Source organism: Haemaphysalis longicornis, unplaced genomic scaffold (genome assembly GCF_048455015.1).
Source record: "Haemaphysalis longicornis isolate Haplotype H1 unplaced genomic scaffold, Haemaphysalis longicornis Haplotype H1 scaffold_4, whole genome shotgun sequence".
In the NCBI taxonomy this organism is placed as follows: Eukaryota; Metazoa; Arthropoda; class Arachnida; order Ixodida; family Ixodidae; genus Haemaphysalis; species Haemaphysalis longicornis.
In genome coordinates this window covers 95,499,752-95,516,506 of record NW_027526361.1, presented here as the reverse complement: position 1 = coordinate 95,516,506, position 16,755 = coordinate 95,499,752, and the positions used below count along the sequence as shown (strand labels likewise).

At 48.0% G+C, this 16,755-nt stretch overlaps 1 protein-coding gene across 1 annotated transcript in view; it reads right to left on the bottom strand.

Moving 5' to 3' along the window:
- The window catches only part of LOC144178735 (uncharacterized), a 60,258-nt gene that overhangs the window by 41,705 nt on the left and 1,798 nt on the right, over positions 1-16,755 (bottom strand). The window contains exons 3-6 of the mRNA XM_077706815.1: positions 14,757-14,897; positions 4,361-5,153; positions 3,595-3,600; positions 3-454 (exon numbers count right to left, since the gene is read on the bottom strand). Coding sequence (XP_077562941.1) covers positions 3-454; positions 3,595-3,600; positions 4,361-5,085 — 1,183 coding nt within the window. The 5' untranslated portion in view covers positions 5,086-5,153; positions 14,757-14,897. The remainder of the gene's footprint in view (positions 1-2; positions 455-3,594; positions 3,601-4,360; positions 5,154-14,756; positions 14,898-16,755) is intronic.

Genomic DNA, 16,755 nt, shown 5'->3' with positions numbered 1-16,755 from the left:
GCAATGGCTGTGCACCTTCTCCTCGTGTCTCGTACGCTGGATGCGGTGTGTGAAGGCCTCGGGGCAGAAGCGGCAGCAGAAGGGCCTCTCGCCCGTGTGGACACGCACGTGGATGTCCAGCGACATCTTCGTGCTGAATGCCATGGGGCACAGGTGGCACCGGTAGGGACGCTCACCCGTATGGATGCGCAGGTGGGAGACAAGGCTGCATTTGTGCACGAAGGCCTTGCCACAGTGACTGCACTGGTGGGGACGTTCGCCCGTATGGATACGCTTGTGGATCTTCAGATGGCTCGGGCGCACTGTCACGAAGCTGCACTGCTGGCAGCACAGCTGGGGTCGACCACGGTGCTGCCTATGCCGGTTCGTGGAAGGGCCTGCAACAGGGAGGAAGGGGGAAACACTGAGAACCTTTCCACCGAAAAACACGGTGAGAGTGCACCAGCAGCACGGTCTAAGGAGGAAAAAAGAACCAACACAAAAGAGGAGGGCGTGTCGCATGTTAAATGTGCATTGCTGGGCATTATCTGGCCTTCGCAGAGCGGCCATTCGGGCCGCTCTGCGCAGGCCAGATAACACCCAGCAATGCAGACGAGCCCTCCTCTTTCTTGCTGGCTAGGCAGCTGGTCCCTCGTAAGGCTTCAGAACATTCGGAACAACAGGTTGTTAAGGAATGACCTATGTAGTGCTCTCACAGCGAGAAAATCCCCCATCACACCGTGCTTTGCCTTGAAAACTGCTAAGTTCATGCCCACCCGAAAACTTCAAAATTCTGGGTTTTTTCTCCCAACAAACAAACACAGGTAAAAACAAGCAAAGAAGTACTTTGGACCCTCTACATGGCCCACTTCGAACTCTCTTCGAACCCTCTTCGAACTCTCTACATGGCTTATGCATTTAGCAATACAATCTGGTAAGGTGGTTAGACAAAGTTAAATGACCGGGTTCAATGTTTCCTTAAGCCACACGATATTTAAAACAGCAGGCAGCAATGGCAACTACGGGTGAAATTGCTGCTGTGCTCGGTTAAATTGTTGTCTTCAAAGGGATTTTTTTTGCTAGGTTCGAATTTTAAAAATACAATTACAAAAATACTCGGACGTCACATTCCATAATTGAAAAGTCCAAAATTGTTTACAGCACCTGCCTGGATAAAATTTTGACAAGCTAAAGCAGTTATTTTTTGAATAAATGGTGGTATTAAGCTCCAAATGCAACGTCTGTGTCCTTCCAAGTGCTTGATAGCCAGGAATTATAACCACATTGAACCGCCCTTAGCCATCGAATGTCTGTCTACCTGACAGAATGACCAACCTTCTCTTGAAGAATGATTACAAAACAGAACCCTTTTTTTCTCGAATCCTTCCAAGAAATCGGGATCATGGCAAGGCGAACAACAAACCAACTGGGAATTTTTTCTAGCTCCACGATATGCAGCTTCAAACAACAGGAGGCTTACTACACAAAACAAAGCTTAGATAAATGTACAGAGTGTACACAAGTAAATTTGTTATTTTGGTCGTTGCATTCCGTACTGCACAACATGGGCCAGTGTTGTGGCCACGTTGCTCGAGTCACAAAAAACATCACCCAACAGGCAGGAACTCAATTCAACCAGTATTTTCTGGGCAAGTTCACTGTGGATGTTCCTGCCTAAGCCTTCTTGCCAGACTTTCATGCACACACCCTTGCTAAAAAAAAAAAGTGGTTGAAAGGTTTAAAAAAATTTTTTGGGGCACACAAGTCTGCTAATGCGCTTTGAAGCCGATAGACTGGCAATACTTATCAAAAACTTCACAGCTAGGCAGGGTTTCAATCTATTTTTTCACTTTTGTTCCGTCGTCTTTTGGCACAAATTACTTCGACAAGCAGACTGGCGGCACTTCACGTCAGCTTTCCCACAATCAGCGTTCTTCACAGTGGCTGTAGTGCACCTGTTCTGCTCACGTGACATTACTCCCACCCATCACGTGATACGACATCTGCACCACAAGCACTAGGCTAACACTTGTTTCGTTCTTTGCAATGTGCTGATGTCGCATGGTGTTTTTGAAACACTTGACTCCTGGCTACTCTGGGATGCATGGTCAATACCCATCTGATCACAAATGTGTTCTTTATTGACTCTTTGCGAGGCGGCAATTTTTTTTACCAAACAAATACACCATGAGAGGGACACCTGCTTACAGCAATGGTTACACTGTGTCGGGGAGGCAGCTACAGGCAGGCGTTTTGTCTCCTCTACCCTTGAAAGGAGTTACACTTTAGGCACTGAGGTTTTTCGTTTGTGATCTACTTTACAAAGAAAACGCTTAAAGGGACAGACACCCGATTTTTGTCGAGTATATATTCTCTATCCCAAATGAAAGGGCAACACTTAAAGCAACTTGACGAGAAACGGTTTTGCTGATGACGCCCTAGAACTTTTTGAATCGTAATTATGTGTCCGTATGTGTCCCTCCCAAAAATAATGCTGGCAACCATGACATGGAGTAGCTCGTCGACACACTTTTGTCTGTATGCGAAATGAAAAACGATATTTAAAAACTTGTCCCCAGCTAAAAAAGTTCGAATCGCAGGCTTTCCTGTTCTTTTGTTTTTTTATTGCAACGGTCTTATTTCACGAATGCGCCATCTGTTAGGATAGACGATAGGTAGAATCTGGCTTCACGTTGTGGTGGTGGGAAGTTTGATTCTCCCCGGTTGCGACGTTTTTTTTTTTTTTTTTAAGCTGTCGGTGTATTTGGAAGCAGGAATCAAATATTTTGGCAAAACTGAAGCCCCTGCCTCAGGCAGAATCATCAAAGCTTCTTCACTGGGTCTGTTTACGAACGCTGCCATTGATTCTGGGCATGGAGCTAGGCTCAGTTAGCCAGACTGAGAGCAACCCAGCGACGGCGGGCAGCGTTCAAATTTTCGAAATAATGTTTAGAAATACATATACAATTTAACCTTGTACAAATACTTGTGTTAAAAGGTTTTCAACACGTAAATAAACGTTTCAGCAGTTACAGTACCTGCTAGGTTTGCAGGTCACGTGACAGGGACACATATTGTAGTGTCAAGTTTCGACACTACGAGCCGCCACCCTTCCGATTTCAGGAAGTTTACTGCCAAATTAAAATTATTCCCGCCACTTTGTTTAGAAATTGCTTGTGGTTGCCGGTCTATATAAAACGCTGGCTTTCATGAGCTAGAGAACATATACGCGACAAAAATCGGTTGTCTGTCCCTTTAAGTAGAAAAATTTCGACTTTGGAAAAAGACATAGCCACAAACTGACGCCAACTGCTATACAGCAAATATATCAGAAATGGAAACAAAACACAGTGAAAAAGCAGGAGGTGACATTATCTTCAATTGATACATAAAACCAGCGTACGGTATCGGTTCCTCACTCTGAGCGTTTCTAACTTCCCCTCAAAAATATCCATAGAAGAAGAGTATGCGACAAGTACTGGACATTATCCGCTATTTACACACAAAAAGAACAATCAAAGAAGGAAATACGCACAGTGTGTGCGCTCGCACGCGTTGGAATGGTGGGGCATGATGACTGCAAAATTTAAAAAAGTGCAGTGTTTTCTTGCTTGCACAGAGCTGGAAAGTTGCAACACAGATTCAAGCAGGCACTTATGCCGAGATGTTGGTGACCGACACAGGACGCCACAGGTCCCACACACAATGACACCTGCCACATTAGCGAGGAGTGATAGCCACCCGGATGGTAAGCCACGATATGAGGATGATGGCAATGGCAAACGAGGAAGCTTTCACACGAAGCATAACATTCTACAATAAGATGGGCTCTCAATCTGAGGCCCCCCACCTTTTGACACGCTGCATAAAGGCCACCCTGCATGCAGCAAAAGACCAGCAAAGAAGTGACGAGCGATGCCCGCCAGAGGCTGCGGGGACATTGGCTGTAAAAAAATGTCCATTCAGAGCTGGATTGCAAGCGGCCGGTATTGGCCATCACCAAAAGCAAAGCAGCACATATTGAGGCTGCAGCCAATCCGGTCTTTCTACTTCCATGCTTGTTTTTTCGGGGTAGCGTTGCTGTTTTGTTCCTTCCGCATGTCCTCGAAAATGGACAGGAGTGTTCGTGTGCTGCTTGCCAGGTGGCTGGTGACGATATCCAGGTGGCTGGTGACAATATCCAGTGAACAGCCATTTTCTTCCAACACCGGAAGCATCGTCCCCCACTTCTTCAGTGCCTTTGAGTGCACGGAGATGGCCTAAACACTGCTTCGTAACAATCCGCAAAAACAAATCGCCTTCTTCTGGTCTCGTCGGAATGCGTGTCGGTGCACACACCTGTCCGGACCCTTATCCTCCTCCCGGTCTCCCTCCCCCGCACTACTGGCAGTGGCTGTGCGCCTTTTCCTCGTGTCTCGTGAGCTGGGTGCGGTGTGTGAAGGCCTCGGGGCAGAAGCGGCAGCAGAAGGGCCTCTTGCCTGTGTGGACACGAACATGGATGTCCAGCGACATCTTCGTGCTGAATGCCATGGGGCACAGGTGGCACCGGTAGGGACGCTCGCCCGTATGGATACGCAGGTGGATGTCTAGGCTGCTCTTATGGGCAACGTCCTTGGGGCACAGGTGGCACCGGTAGGGAAGCTCACCCGTATGGATGCGGAGGTGGATGTCCAGGATGCTCTTACGGGTGAAGTCCCGGGGGCACAGGTGGCACCGGTAGGGACGCTCGCCTGTATGGATGCGCAGGTGGGAGACAAGGCTGGGTTTGTGCACGAAGGCCTTGCCACAGTGAGTGCACTGGTGGGGACGTTCGCTCGTATGAATGCGCAGGTGGGAGACAAGGCTGGGTTTGTGCATGAAGGCCTTGCCACAGTGAGTGCACTGGTGGGGACGTTCGCTCGTATGAATGCGCAGGTGGGAGACAAGGCTGGGTTTGTGCACGAAGGCCTTGCCACAGTGAGTGCACTGGTGGGGACGTTCGCTCGTATGAATGCGCAGGTGGGAGACAAGGTTGGGTTTGTGCATGAAGGCCTTGCCACACTGGTGGGGACGTTCGCCCGTACGGATGCGCTCGTGGATCTTCAGATGGCTCGGGCGCACTGTCATGAAGCTGCACTGCTGGCAGCACAGCTGGAGTCGACCACGGTGCTGCCTATGCCAATTCGGGGAAGGGCCTGCAACAGGGAGGAAGGGGGAAACACTGAGAACCTTTCCACCGAAAAACACGGTGAGAGTGCACCAGCAGCACGGTCTAAGGAGGAAAAAAGAACCAACACAAAAGAGGAGGGTGCGTCGCATGTTCAATGTGCATTGCTGGGCCTTATCTGGCCTGCGCAGAGCGGCCAGTCGGGCCGCTCTGCGCAGCCAGATAAGGCCCAGCAATGCAAACGAGCCCTCCTCTTTCTTGCTGGCTAGGCAGCTGGTCCTTCAGAAGGTTTCGAAACAATTGGAACAACAGGTTGTTGAGGAATGACCTATGTAATCTCTCACAGCGAAAAAATCACCCATCACACCGTGCTTTGCATTGAAAGCTGCCAAGTTCATGCCCACTCGAAAATTTCAAAATTCTGCGTTTTTTCTCCCAACAAACACAGGTAAGAACAAGCAAAGAAAAACTTTGGACCATGATGTGGTTTCTCTATTGACCAAAATTCTTAGAACCTGCAAAAAAGGGTGCCGTATTAATTTGGTTAGAAGTTGAGAGCTCTTTTTCCAAAAGTAACACCGGACACTGGAAAGGTCAGCTTGCAATCATTACAAAAGAAGGTCAAGCCATGGCCACAACAAAGGGTGGCCAGAATAAAGTTCTCACCACATACAACATTGCGTCTTTTTAGCACTGCTTGTCCTCCTGTGACATCTATCAGTGAGAAAGGGCCTGTTTGGAGCCGACGTATATTCAAACAACATAGCAATATATTGTTCAGATGACCTGCCGTTCAATATGGTGCGTGCTGCCTTTCGCACATAGTTGTGCAGTAGCATGCAGGTGTAATTTTTTTGCAGAAATTATAACTTTCAACAGCGCACAATTTTCCCGGCGAAGCAAGCGTATTATACGGTTGCCGCAAGAACAACACACAACAATTTCACAATTCCTCGAAATACTCCGAAGAGAATGCACAGCTGGTTTTAGTAGCAAACTTCAAAAGCATCATTTTCTGGCTCTGTGCACGCATCTATAAGTGTTGGACATGGAAGTATGGTGGGCTCCAAACGCAACAGCTCACACTTCCATAATTCGTAACAGTGCATGACTTCATGGAATCACTTTTCATATCGATGCAAACACTATTTAGTGTAAATATCATACCCCCAGCCCTTCTGATTTTTTTTCTTTTTTCATTAAGGTTAGCACTCCCGCAATACATTTGAGAGAGTATAGAAGCAACTTTTGGTGCATAGTTGGCCGACAGTTGAGTACTCTGTGCTTGTTCACTTTGTCGAAGTTTTTAGCTGCCCCTTAAAATGATCTGTACAAGCAATATACGAGATAGCCACTGAACATGGGCCACTGTTTACTCACAGAAGGTGCCATCACAGTGGGAAATTGCGCGAAACATACACAAAGTGTGCACACTTCCACGTAGAATAATGGCAATGAATTGTGATTGACTTTCCAAAAGGAGTGTGTCCTTTTCGTTATGTCAGTCTGTAACGTTGCAGTGCATGTTCAAATGGGCAGTATAAGGTGGTCACTTGAGACCAACACAAGATGGCACTGTCTGCCGCAGGTCCCACCCACAACCACAGTTCAAACACTAGCACGGAGCCATTGTCACTGGGCTGGTGATGCGACGACAGGACGAAAAACTGGCAGCCTTCACTGGGAGCCAGGTCTCGTTGCTGGGGCACAGGTGGCACCAATGAGAACACTCGCCCGTGTGGCTGTGCAGGTGGGTCACCAGGTGGCCCTTCTGCACAAACGCCCTGCTGCAGTGGCGGCACTGGTGCGGGCGCTTGCACGTGTGCATGCATGCACCATTGTTCCTTTCGCAGGCCTGCAGCTGCACTGCTGGCAGTACAGCAGCTGATGATCCGGGTGTGGGCAGTGCTGTCGCTGCTGCCTGCGGTCACCCATGGAGGGATAAGATGGGGAAGGGCCTGCAACAGGGAGACGGGGGAAAACTGAGAGCCCTTGCTGCAGCAAGTAAGGTGGCAGGGCACCAGCAGCGAGGCAGAACATGGAAGAGGAGAAAGAACAAACAAAGCGTCTCCACTGGTGCAAGCCAAGCCGCTCTGCACAGGTGGAATGTGCCTGGGCATTCTCCAGCAATGCAGATGAGCCCTCCTCTTTCTTGGTAGCTCAGCAGTATGTCAATCAGGAGGTTTCATAAGCTTTAGCATGACCGCTTGTTCAGGAATGCCACCCCTAGTGCTTTTGCACTAAAAAGATCTCACACTGGCAAAATTCGGTTCCCTGTCAGTGTGAGCCTGCCACTTCCTGCGCACACCCAGCGCCATCTACCGGTTCACTTTGAATGCGCCTTCTGTTGTTGTGAGCAACTGCTAAATGTTCTTCACTCTTTGGCCTAGTACCCTTCAGATAGAATCACAGGTTTTGACGTGCATAGCCTGACTTTGAGCTGCAGCAGAACCAAAGCTTTTGAAAGACTCGCGATGTTTTCTGACTGTTGTTCTTTTGGCTCAATTCTATGTATTGCCGTCCTAAGTAAAGGTGGTGTGGTATCCTTCACGTCAGTTTAGGAACGAGAAGCAGCACATCAACACGCTTCATTAACACCCTGCAATGCACGGGAAGTGCCTAAATTGTATTTATAGGGACCACGCAGCTGGACGGGTGCCGCCACCACTCGGCACTCCCATCGTTAGTGGAATGAGCCGGTGCATTGGACTACACAGCCTCCCGTTGTTTTTGCCGTGTTTTCTTCGGTGCTTTGAATGTTTTGGTGGTGTTGTGAGCGGATATGTGCGGTGAAACGAAGTCTAGACAGATGCGTTGGGTTCTTAGATGCAGCAACGGCTGCGTAAACTTGTCGAACGCTTCTAAAGAAATTTGTATAGGCTACAATGACATGAGTGCTTTTTGCAGCAATCTACACTTGGCTCCACCCATTCTGAGTATGAATAAAACTACTATTATTAGTATTCATTTCTTAAATGCACTAACGGCTACGTAAACTTATTTGATGCTTCTAAGTTTAAGGATGGGCAACATTGACATGAGCGCTTTTTGCAGCGCTCTGCGCATGGCTCCACACGAAACTATTATTAGTAGTCATTTCTACCACTTTAAATTTTCTTCACTGGTTTTAATGACTACGGTTTCTACGCCAGCCTTAACGCTGGGATACCTCGATGCGTGTGCATTGAAGAGAAAGGCACTTGCATACGAGATCGATTACAGTACAGCCGTGGAAATGTCGTGGTAATTTACACTTTCTTTCTTAACCGTGAGCTTTGTGCGTTCGGGTTTGGTGAGCGACACTGTGACAGCATGGGAGCCTGAGAGCCTAAGTGGAAATGCCACGTTTGTAGTGGTGATTTTATCAGGAGCCAAAGTTATTCAACTACCCAAGCTACAAACCATCCCTCCTCCTCTTCCCGTTTTACCATTTTCATGGAATAAAATCTGGCACCGATAGTTAAAAAATGTGGCAGTATTAACGTCAGCCTGTGTTATGTAAAGCTTAAGTATTGTTCACAGAGTACAAAAGAAATCGTACAATGCCTTGTGAAGACAACAAAAACACGCGATTAGTTGCCTCAAATATGGATGCATCAGCCCGAGCCTCCCAGCACAGACACATATGGGACACGCTGGAAGCAGTTTGGATTTGGAGACGGGTGCATGGAACTACAAAATGAAACAGCAAAATCATCCCGCCCTCTGTCTAACGATTGCGATGGTTGAACGCGGAGCTTTCTTCGTGCGAAATCGAATGAGAAATGGTTAAAGTCAAAGACCCTGTGATCAAAAGACCAAACTGCGTGCTGGTCAGATTCAATGCTCAACTAGTCAAAGTTTAAATCCAGAAGGCAACTAAGGAAACCCACACAAGAAAGCGTAGCTATAAACCATCATCGTCGTAAGACGGAGGAGTGCATGATTTTTCAAACGTAGGTGGCAGCTTGTAAATCGGCCGCAGCATTCAGTTGTGAAACTGAGTGCAGGTTTCCGGCAACCGCCTGTCTCGCGTCCTTCAGCCACGCAGGAATTGGTTTCTGAAAAACCATTGACCAACTAGCCAGCAACTATTGCAATTCTTGTAAAGGAATGCTTTTCCACGACAAGCAATAGCGGCCTACTATCATGTGGTATTTATTCTGTAAATGATTCCCGATGACTGTAGTAGGAGAATTTCTGAGAAACTAAACACATTTCAAGCATCGTTACTGAGGTTACGGAAGGGTCTTCCATCACAATGTATTTTTTTAGGTAAATCTTAGAAAGCACCTCCCCCTCCCCCCTTGTCTTTTGCTTGTGCACGACGCCGTTTCGTCATCAACTGGCAAAGGCCAACGCCGCAGAATTCCTGGATCGGTTGGCCACACTGGTTTCGTGGGAGCATTTAGCTACAATATATTCCTCGATACGCCAAACTGCATGCAGGCATGAAAAAATTGCACGAAGGACAGACTTTCACTTCCAGCTTGGTGCATTGAGCGTCGTCTGCTATTTGTAATTACTGAGTATGGGCGTAAATCGCACACATGGCATGCCTCGTAAAGGTCACCCCCACCCTCAAGATTTACCGATCTCAAAAATATCCATGTGGTTATGCACGCTTTGCAAGCTGCACCGCAGCAGAACGACAGAAAGTCATGCACAATAACGCTGACCGCCACCGCCACCGCCATTCCACTGACGAGCGGTTCGCCACGGGCGGCGCGGTTCGCTGAAGCGACGGTGGTGCCATACAACGGCCGCCCAGTCCCTATATCAAACTGAAATATCGTCACACTTTGCCCATAAAGGTGCTAAGCTGATGCCCACCCAAAAATTCTAATCCTCGGTGTTTTCAGCCCGAAATACTGGTGGCGCAAAAGCAGCAACCACCGAGCAGACACCCAATAGACCAACCCTTGTGAAGCACTTCCCGTCACCTCGTCAAGGCTGTTCCTGCCACAGACTGCATGCCCGACTTCCACACACACACCCCACTGAACAAAACGAAATATTACTGTAAAGACTCAAAAACAGCAGTGTGTGGCACAAAAGAACAAAGCACGGTTGCTGTACTGCTATTGCTTGGCTGAGTGCCCCAGCAGTGTTCACTATGTTCAGTGTAGATAACATGCACAGGTATCAGGTCACCCAGCAGCCTGAGATGACAGTGAGTGGCAGGAAAGTAAAAAAGAAAATACCGCCCAATGCAAGGGAAGTCAGCCTGCAATGACGGCCGTGACCAAAAAAATCAAGCCATAGCTGCAACAAAAGGTGGCCCGCATGAAGTTCTCACCACATACAACCTGGAATGTTTTTAGCATTTCTTGCCCTTGTGTGGCTTCCATGAATGAGAACTGGGGTCAATGTATACTCAAACAAACATAGGAATATACTGTTCAGGCGATACGCTGTTAGCTATGGAGCGTACCATCTGTTACGCAAGGTCGTGCATAGCATGCAGGCGTAGTTTCCTTGCAACTGAGGCACATTTTGACAGTGCACAATGCTTCAAAGTTCATATTTTTTGCAGTTCATATTTTTTCCATATTCCGAAGTTCATATTTCCAAAGTTCATATTTTTTCCACTTGGCGGGTTCCGAACACAACAGCTCACACTTCCGTAAAACAGAACAGTGTGAGACCTCACGTTTACTAAAAAAACTGGCACAAATTGTTTCAATACTAGAAGAAGCTGCATCGACCCACTAATTTCATCAGGAGAGCTCGCTTCGCGAGCCGTACATTTTGGAATGATGCAATGTTGCAGCTCAGATGTTTCAGTTCACACTCGTGTCAACCATTCTGCCTGTTGAGGTGATTTGCCCCAAATGCCAAAGAAAATAAAGCAAAGAAAAAGGTGCAGACAAGGTGGAGTAGTAAAGAAGTATTCGATACATATTGCCTGGATAAGCGGTAATGCTTTCACCTTCAAAGCATGGAAGCAGGCGCAAGGCATTTCTGCCATTGAGCAAACATATCAATTAAATGCAAACACAGCATATAATGAAAAATTGGAGGGGGGGGGCACATGTTATCATTTTAAGACGTAAACCAGCTGCACGGTTTTAGCTATTTAAAATCTCATCATTCGCTCCCCTCCTTTCTCTTTTATTATGGCTTGCACTCATTTGTGAAACTCATTTGTCAGAAAGAGTGGAAACAAAGTTCATTGGGAAGCTGGCGTAAGTTTATGTCTTCTCATGTTTCCTCACTTTCTGGATGTTTACAGGTGCACCCATAAACTATACCTGTACAAGTGCACGGGACAAGCGCTGGACATCAGCTGCTGTTGACCAGCCGAAGGCACCACTGCAGTGGGAAATTGCACAACTCGCATAGAAACAGTGTGGGTGTTTTGCACATGTATACACGGGGACGCATTGCAACTCATACATTTCAAGAAGGGTGCGTCTTTTTTCATGTGTTGGTCTATGAACCTGTAGTGCATGTTGAAATAGGCAATAAATGGTCATCAGCCACCTGTGACCAATTCAAGACGTTCTTGTCTGCGAGGGTCCCACCCAAATTTACACTTCCCGCACTCAGTGGTGCCACTGATGAACGGTGATTTGGAGCAATTTTTGTATCAGTAAATTATTAATTTTGGAGCAATTTGGAGCACCTAAATGTCAGTTTTGGAGCATCTTGGAGCAACTAAACATCAACTGCTAGATGTGTCCAAAGCATCTCTCAGCACTAAAAATTGACCAGTATCGTCCAGTAATTGATGTGGAGGTCGCCAATGAATGGGCTTCAAGGTGATTTTCACACATGCGATCAGAAATGGACGACACAGCTGAAGAATAATGGTCTCCTTGTCCCATGGAGGAAAGAAAAGGTTAGGAGAGGCCCTGACGTCACATTTGTGAAGCCGAGTCCCGCCATGACTTGAGCCCACGGAGCCCAGCACTCTATCCCATCATCCTTTGCTGTCTCCGGTTTGATTTGACTAACATGGCGTCGCCCTGCCCTCCCGCTTCGAAGTGAAAACAGCTTCGTCGCTAATTCCTCGGTGCGATGTCATCTTCTAAGCTGTTGATTTCGCCTTCAATTTGCCCATTCTAACCCTCACCCAAAGTTTCAATCGAAAAACAGCCTTCGTTTTTGAGATAGAAGGACGATTTTTCAGCTCTTAAGCCTGGCAAAGTAGCGTTTGTCGTCGTCATAGCAACAGGCTGGCGGGATGGCGAACGCAGACGCCTCCGACGGCAGAGTTTTCAAACCGGCCTAATTTAAAAACGTTTGTCGTAGCGACTGCGCTGGTTTGCAAGCGTAGCGGGGCAGCCACATACAAGGCGCCTTAAAAATTTGTCCGTTCTATTCGCCCAAATTTGGCCGCCGCAGTTGTAAACAAGTAAGCAACATTGTCTATGGGCTCAAGAAAATTCACGCGACTTCCTCCACACTTTTTGCAATGCATTGGGGTGCTACGGGCCTCTCCTGAGTATTCTTTCCTCCATGCCTTGTCCCTACCAGGGAAAGACTTTTTCAAGAAGTCACTGAAAACGCTTCATAGTTGGCAGGCTCGAACATGCATTAAAAATAGCTTTCACAGTCAGCTCTCCCAATAGCCCAAGAATAGCCAAATAGCCAATAAAGAAAATTTCTACATCGACTTGAAATTTCAGCTTGAACAAAAAACGATAGGACTAAGGAAGAAAACACGGACACAGAAATTTCTACAACCAAAAAAAAAAAAGTAGCCAAATTAGGCTCTTTATAGCCCAACCTGGCATTCCTGGGGAAATGGGATTTTTTTTCCACTTATTTCGAAACAGTCGCTAGAAGACGCCAGAAGTTTGATGCAAATAAATCCCTTAAGTATCCACGCAATCGCAAAAATGCAGCAAAACATAATTTGCAAGGTATTTAGTTACTTTCTGGTGTGGATAAAAGACAACCTGCAACACGATAATGAATTTTGAAAGGCTTCGACAAACCTGCCAAGCAAAAAAACAACGCGCCTCTTTTCTAGTTTATTAATTGTTGAGGCAAGCCCTCGTGTTTTACTTTTTCATTTTATTAGATGCAGGTGCTTGCTATCAGTCCTCGTGCGTATTTCCACGCTAGCTGGAAATGTGCACGAGAAACGTGCATGGAGCTTTTGCATGCGATTCATGCGCTTCGGCGTTGCGCGTGCGATTTTTTCACGCCCGCGTCGACGATTCCACGCACGCGGCAGTTTCTGCCACGCTCAGAAAATGAGGCGCGTCGCGCGCGGCAGTGGGAGGAGCCTGGCGACTTGCCCCAATGGGGAGGCGCGTGCCTCATGGCGGCGGTTTTGAAGCGCTCGAGACAGCCTGGTCACGGCCGGCTGGCTCCGTCGGCGGTTTTTAGGCTTACCACCCCGGCAGGTATTGCATGGACGCTTTCACTAGCGACGCGGATGATGTTTTAAAGTACCGATTTCGCCCACATTATAAGCTCCTTTACCACACAAGCAACTTCGTGCGTGCCTTGAGCGATGTTTTAGAGAGTGCTTAAAAGTGGTCGCTCGAGCTCCCACACCACTTCGCGGCCGAAGCCGCCGTCATGTTGCCGCGCCGCGCGCAGCGTATGGGTGCTTACACGGCGCGTTTTCGCGAGCAGAAAACGCTCCATGAGGTTCATGCTTTTGAGGGACTGGCCATTCTTCACAGCCCGCTTCACTTGCGGCAGTCCCCTCCGCGAGCCCAACAAGCGAAGCGAGAGCTTGCAGCCGAGCGCGTCACGCATGCCGCGAAACGGCGCTCCATTGGCTCCCGGAGCGGAGAGGGCCGGCAATAAACGCCACCTAAAACTACATATTGTTTATAGCAGGAATTATTGGAAACTACAGCAAGAAGGAAAGTTTTTAACTGCGGTACGCCAGCGCTGCAATGACATGCTAGACGAAAACACTGTATCGGCGGTACAGTGACGGCGCCAACCAAACTCGCCGCGGCAAACACGATGACGGGTGCTAGGGAGTTTAAGTTATCAACCCGAATTAGTTATACATGTCTAGAGGCCACTGTGAAGTAGTGCTTGTGACAGGCTGCACGCGATTTGCGCAACACAAATTTTGGCGCACTCTTGGCGCACTTGCTTGCAAAATCGTGGTTTTTGTATCAGGATGGCGCAGGATACCTCATTTGGCGCAAATTGGCGCATTTGGCGCAGGAGTGGCAGCACTGCGCACTATCAGGGAGCAATTGTCACCTAGCTGGTGAGGTCACAATGTTATGACAAAACTTTTCGGCCGGCGTCGGGTCGCATAGAATAAAATGGGCTCTCTCTCTAAGACCCCCCCCTTGGTGTGCTGCACAACCGTTCTCCCTAACGATGCACACAAAGGCGCTTGCACCCCTCCAATCTCATTGGAGGCAGTGTGCACACACCCCCACCGGGTCCCTCCTCCCTCGGTACTACTGGTGGTGCTCCTTCTCCTCGTGGGCTTTCTTCTTGAGGCGGCACATGAAGGCCTTGGAACAGAAGTCGCAGCGGAAGGGCCTCTCGCCCATCTGCCTGCGCACATGGCTGACCAGGCTGCTCTTCTGGGGGAAGGCCCCGGGGCACAGGTGGCACCGGTACAGGCGCTCGCCCGCATTAATGCGCAGGTGGGTGACCAGGCTGCTCTTCTGCACAAACGCCTTGCTGCAGTGGCTGCACTGGTGGAGGCGCTCACCAGTATGTATGCGCTGGTGTATCCTCAGGTGGCTTCGTTGCAGTGTCGTGAAGCAGCACTGCTGGCACTGCAGCAGCCGGCAACCTGGCTGGGGGTCGTGCTGCACCCTGTGGCCATTCGGTGAGGGGGAAGAGCCTGCAACTGGATAGAAGGGAAAAAATTCAGTGCCCTTTCACCCTGTGAAAAAGGATGACCAGCAAAGCTGTGGTGCGTAATGTTCCTAGCAGCTAATCCTCATGTAATTTGTTTCCGCATAGTTCCAATAAAACAACTGTCACAGCCATTTCTTATAGCCATACTTCCCCTGTAGATGGCCACGAATTGACAGCAGACAGTGAACTTTAAGGGACCGGGCGGCTATTGTATGGCAGCACTGTCGCTTCAGCGAACAACAGACGCCTGTGGCGAACCACTCGTCAGTGGAATGCCGGTGGTGGTCAGCGCAGCGCTGTTGTGCACGGCTTTCAATACCGCATAAGAGAATGTTACTGCTTGTCGTATAAAAACATTCCTTTACAAGACTTGCAATGGTTGCTGGAAGTTGGTTAATGGTTGTTCAAAAAACAATTCCTGCGTGGGTGAAGGACGAGACAGGAGGGTGCCAAAAACTTGCCCTCAGTTCCACAACTGAATGCTGTGGTCGAGGTTTACAAGCTGCCACCTATGCTTGAAAAAATCATGCACTCCTCCGTCTAACAACGATGATGGTTTATCGCAAAGCTTTCTCGTGCAGGTTGTCTTGGCTACCTTATGGATTTAAGCTTTGTACACTTAAGCTTTGAATTTGACCAGCACGCAGTTTGGTCTTTTGATCGCACCGTCTTTGACTTTGACCCTTTCCCATTCTATTTCGCACAAAGAAAGCTTCGTGTTCAACCATCGTCATCATTAGATGCTGGGCTGGATGGCTTGTCTCATTTTGCATGTCCATGCACCCCTCTACAAATCTTAAATGCTTCCAGCTGGTCGGAAATGCGTCTGTGCTGGAGGACTCCAGCTGATGCACCTCCATTGGAGGAAACTAGTTGCACATTTTTAGTTTCTTCACAAGGCATTATACGATTTTTTAGGTACTCGGCAAAGAATACTGAAGGAATAAAAACTATAGGCTGAAGCTAACACTGCCACATTTCTTAACTATCGATGCCAGCCTTTATTCCACGCAGGTAATAAAATGGGAAGGGGAGGCGGGATGGTTTGTAGCTTGGGCTGTTCGGTGGTTGAATAACTTTCGCTCTTGATAAAATACCACAACAAACGTGGGAGTTCTGCTTCAGCTCTCAGGCTCCCCCACTGTCACAGTGTCTCTCACCAAAACCGAAGGCACAAGTCCCACGGCTACAGAAAGTGTAAACTGTTGCGACGTTTTTACGGCTACACCCTAATCGATCTGGTACAAGTGCCTTTACATTCAAAGCGCATGTATTGAGATATCCCACCGTTAAGGCTGGTGTGGAAACTGTGGTCATTGAAACGAGTCGTAGAAATGAATACTAATATTAATAGTATTATTTCTAATCAGAATGCGTGGAGACAGGCAGAGAGCGCTTCAAGAAGTGCTCATGTCAATGTAGCCCATTCCCAACCACAGAAGCGTCCAATAAATTTACATAGCCGTTAGTGCATTTAAGAAGAAATGAATACTAATAATAGTAGTTTTATTCATACTCAGATCAGATGGATCCACGCGTACATCGCATGGCTCCACCGACTAGTTTACTTTGCCATTATTGCATCTAAGAACCCAACACCTCTGTCTAGACTTCGTTTCAGCGCACACATCCGCTCACACCACCAACAAAACATTCAAAGCACCGAAGCAAACACTGCAAAAATAATGGGACGCTGCATAGTCCAACGCACCGGCCCATTCCACTAATGAGGGGAATGCCAAGTGGTGGCGCCACCCGTCCAGCTGCGCGGTCCCTATGACAAGCAAACAAAACTCACCCTAATGGTAGTGTTGTCCTAGAGGCTTATTGTCATTAATTTGTTTGAG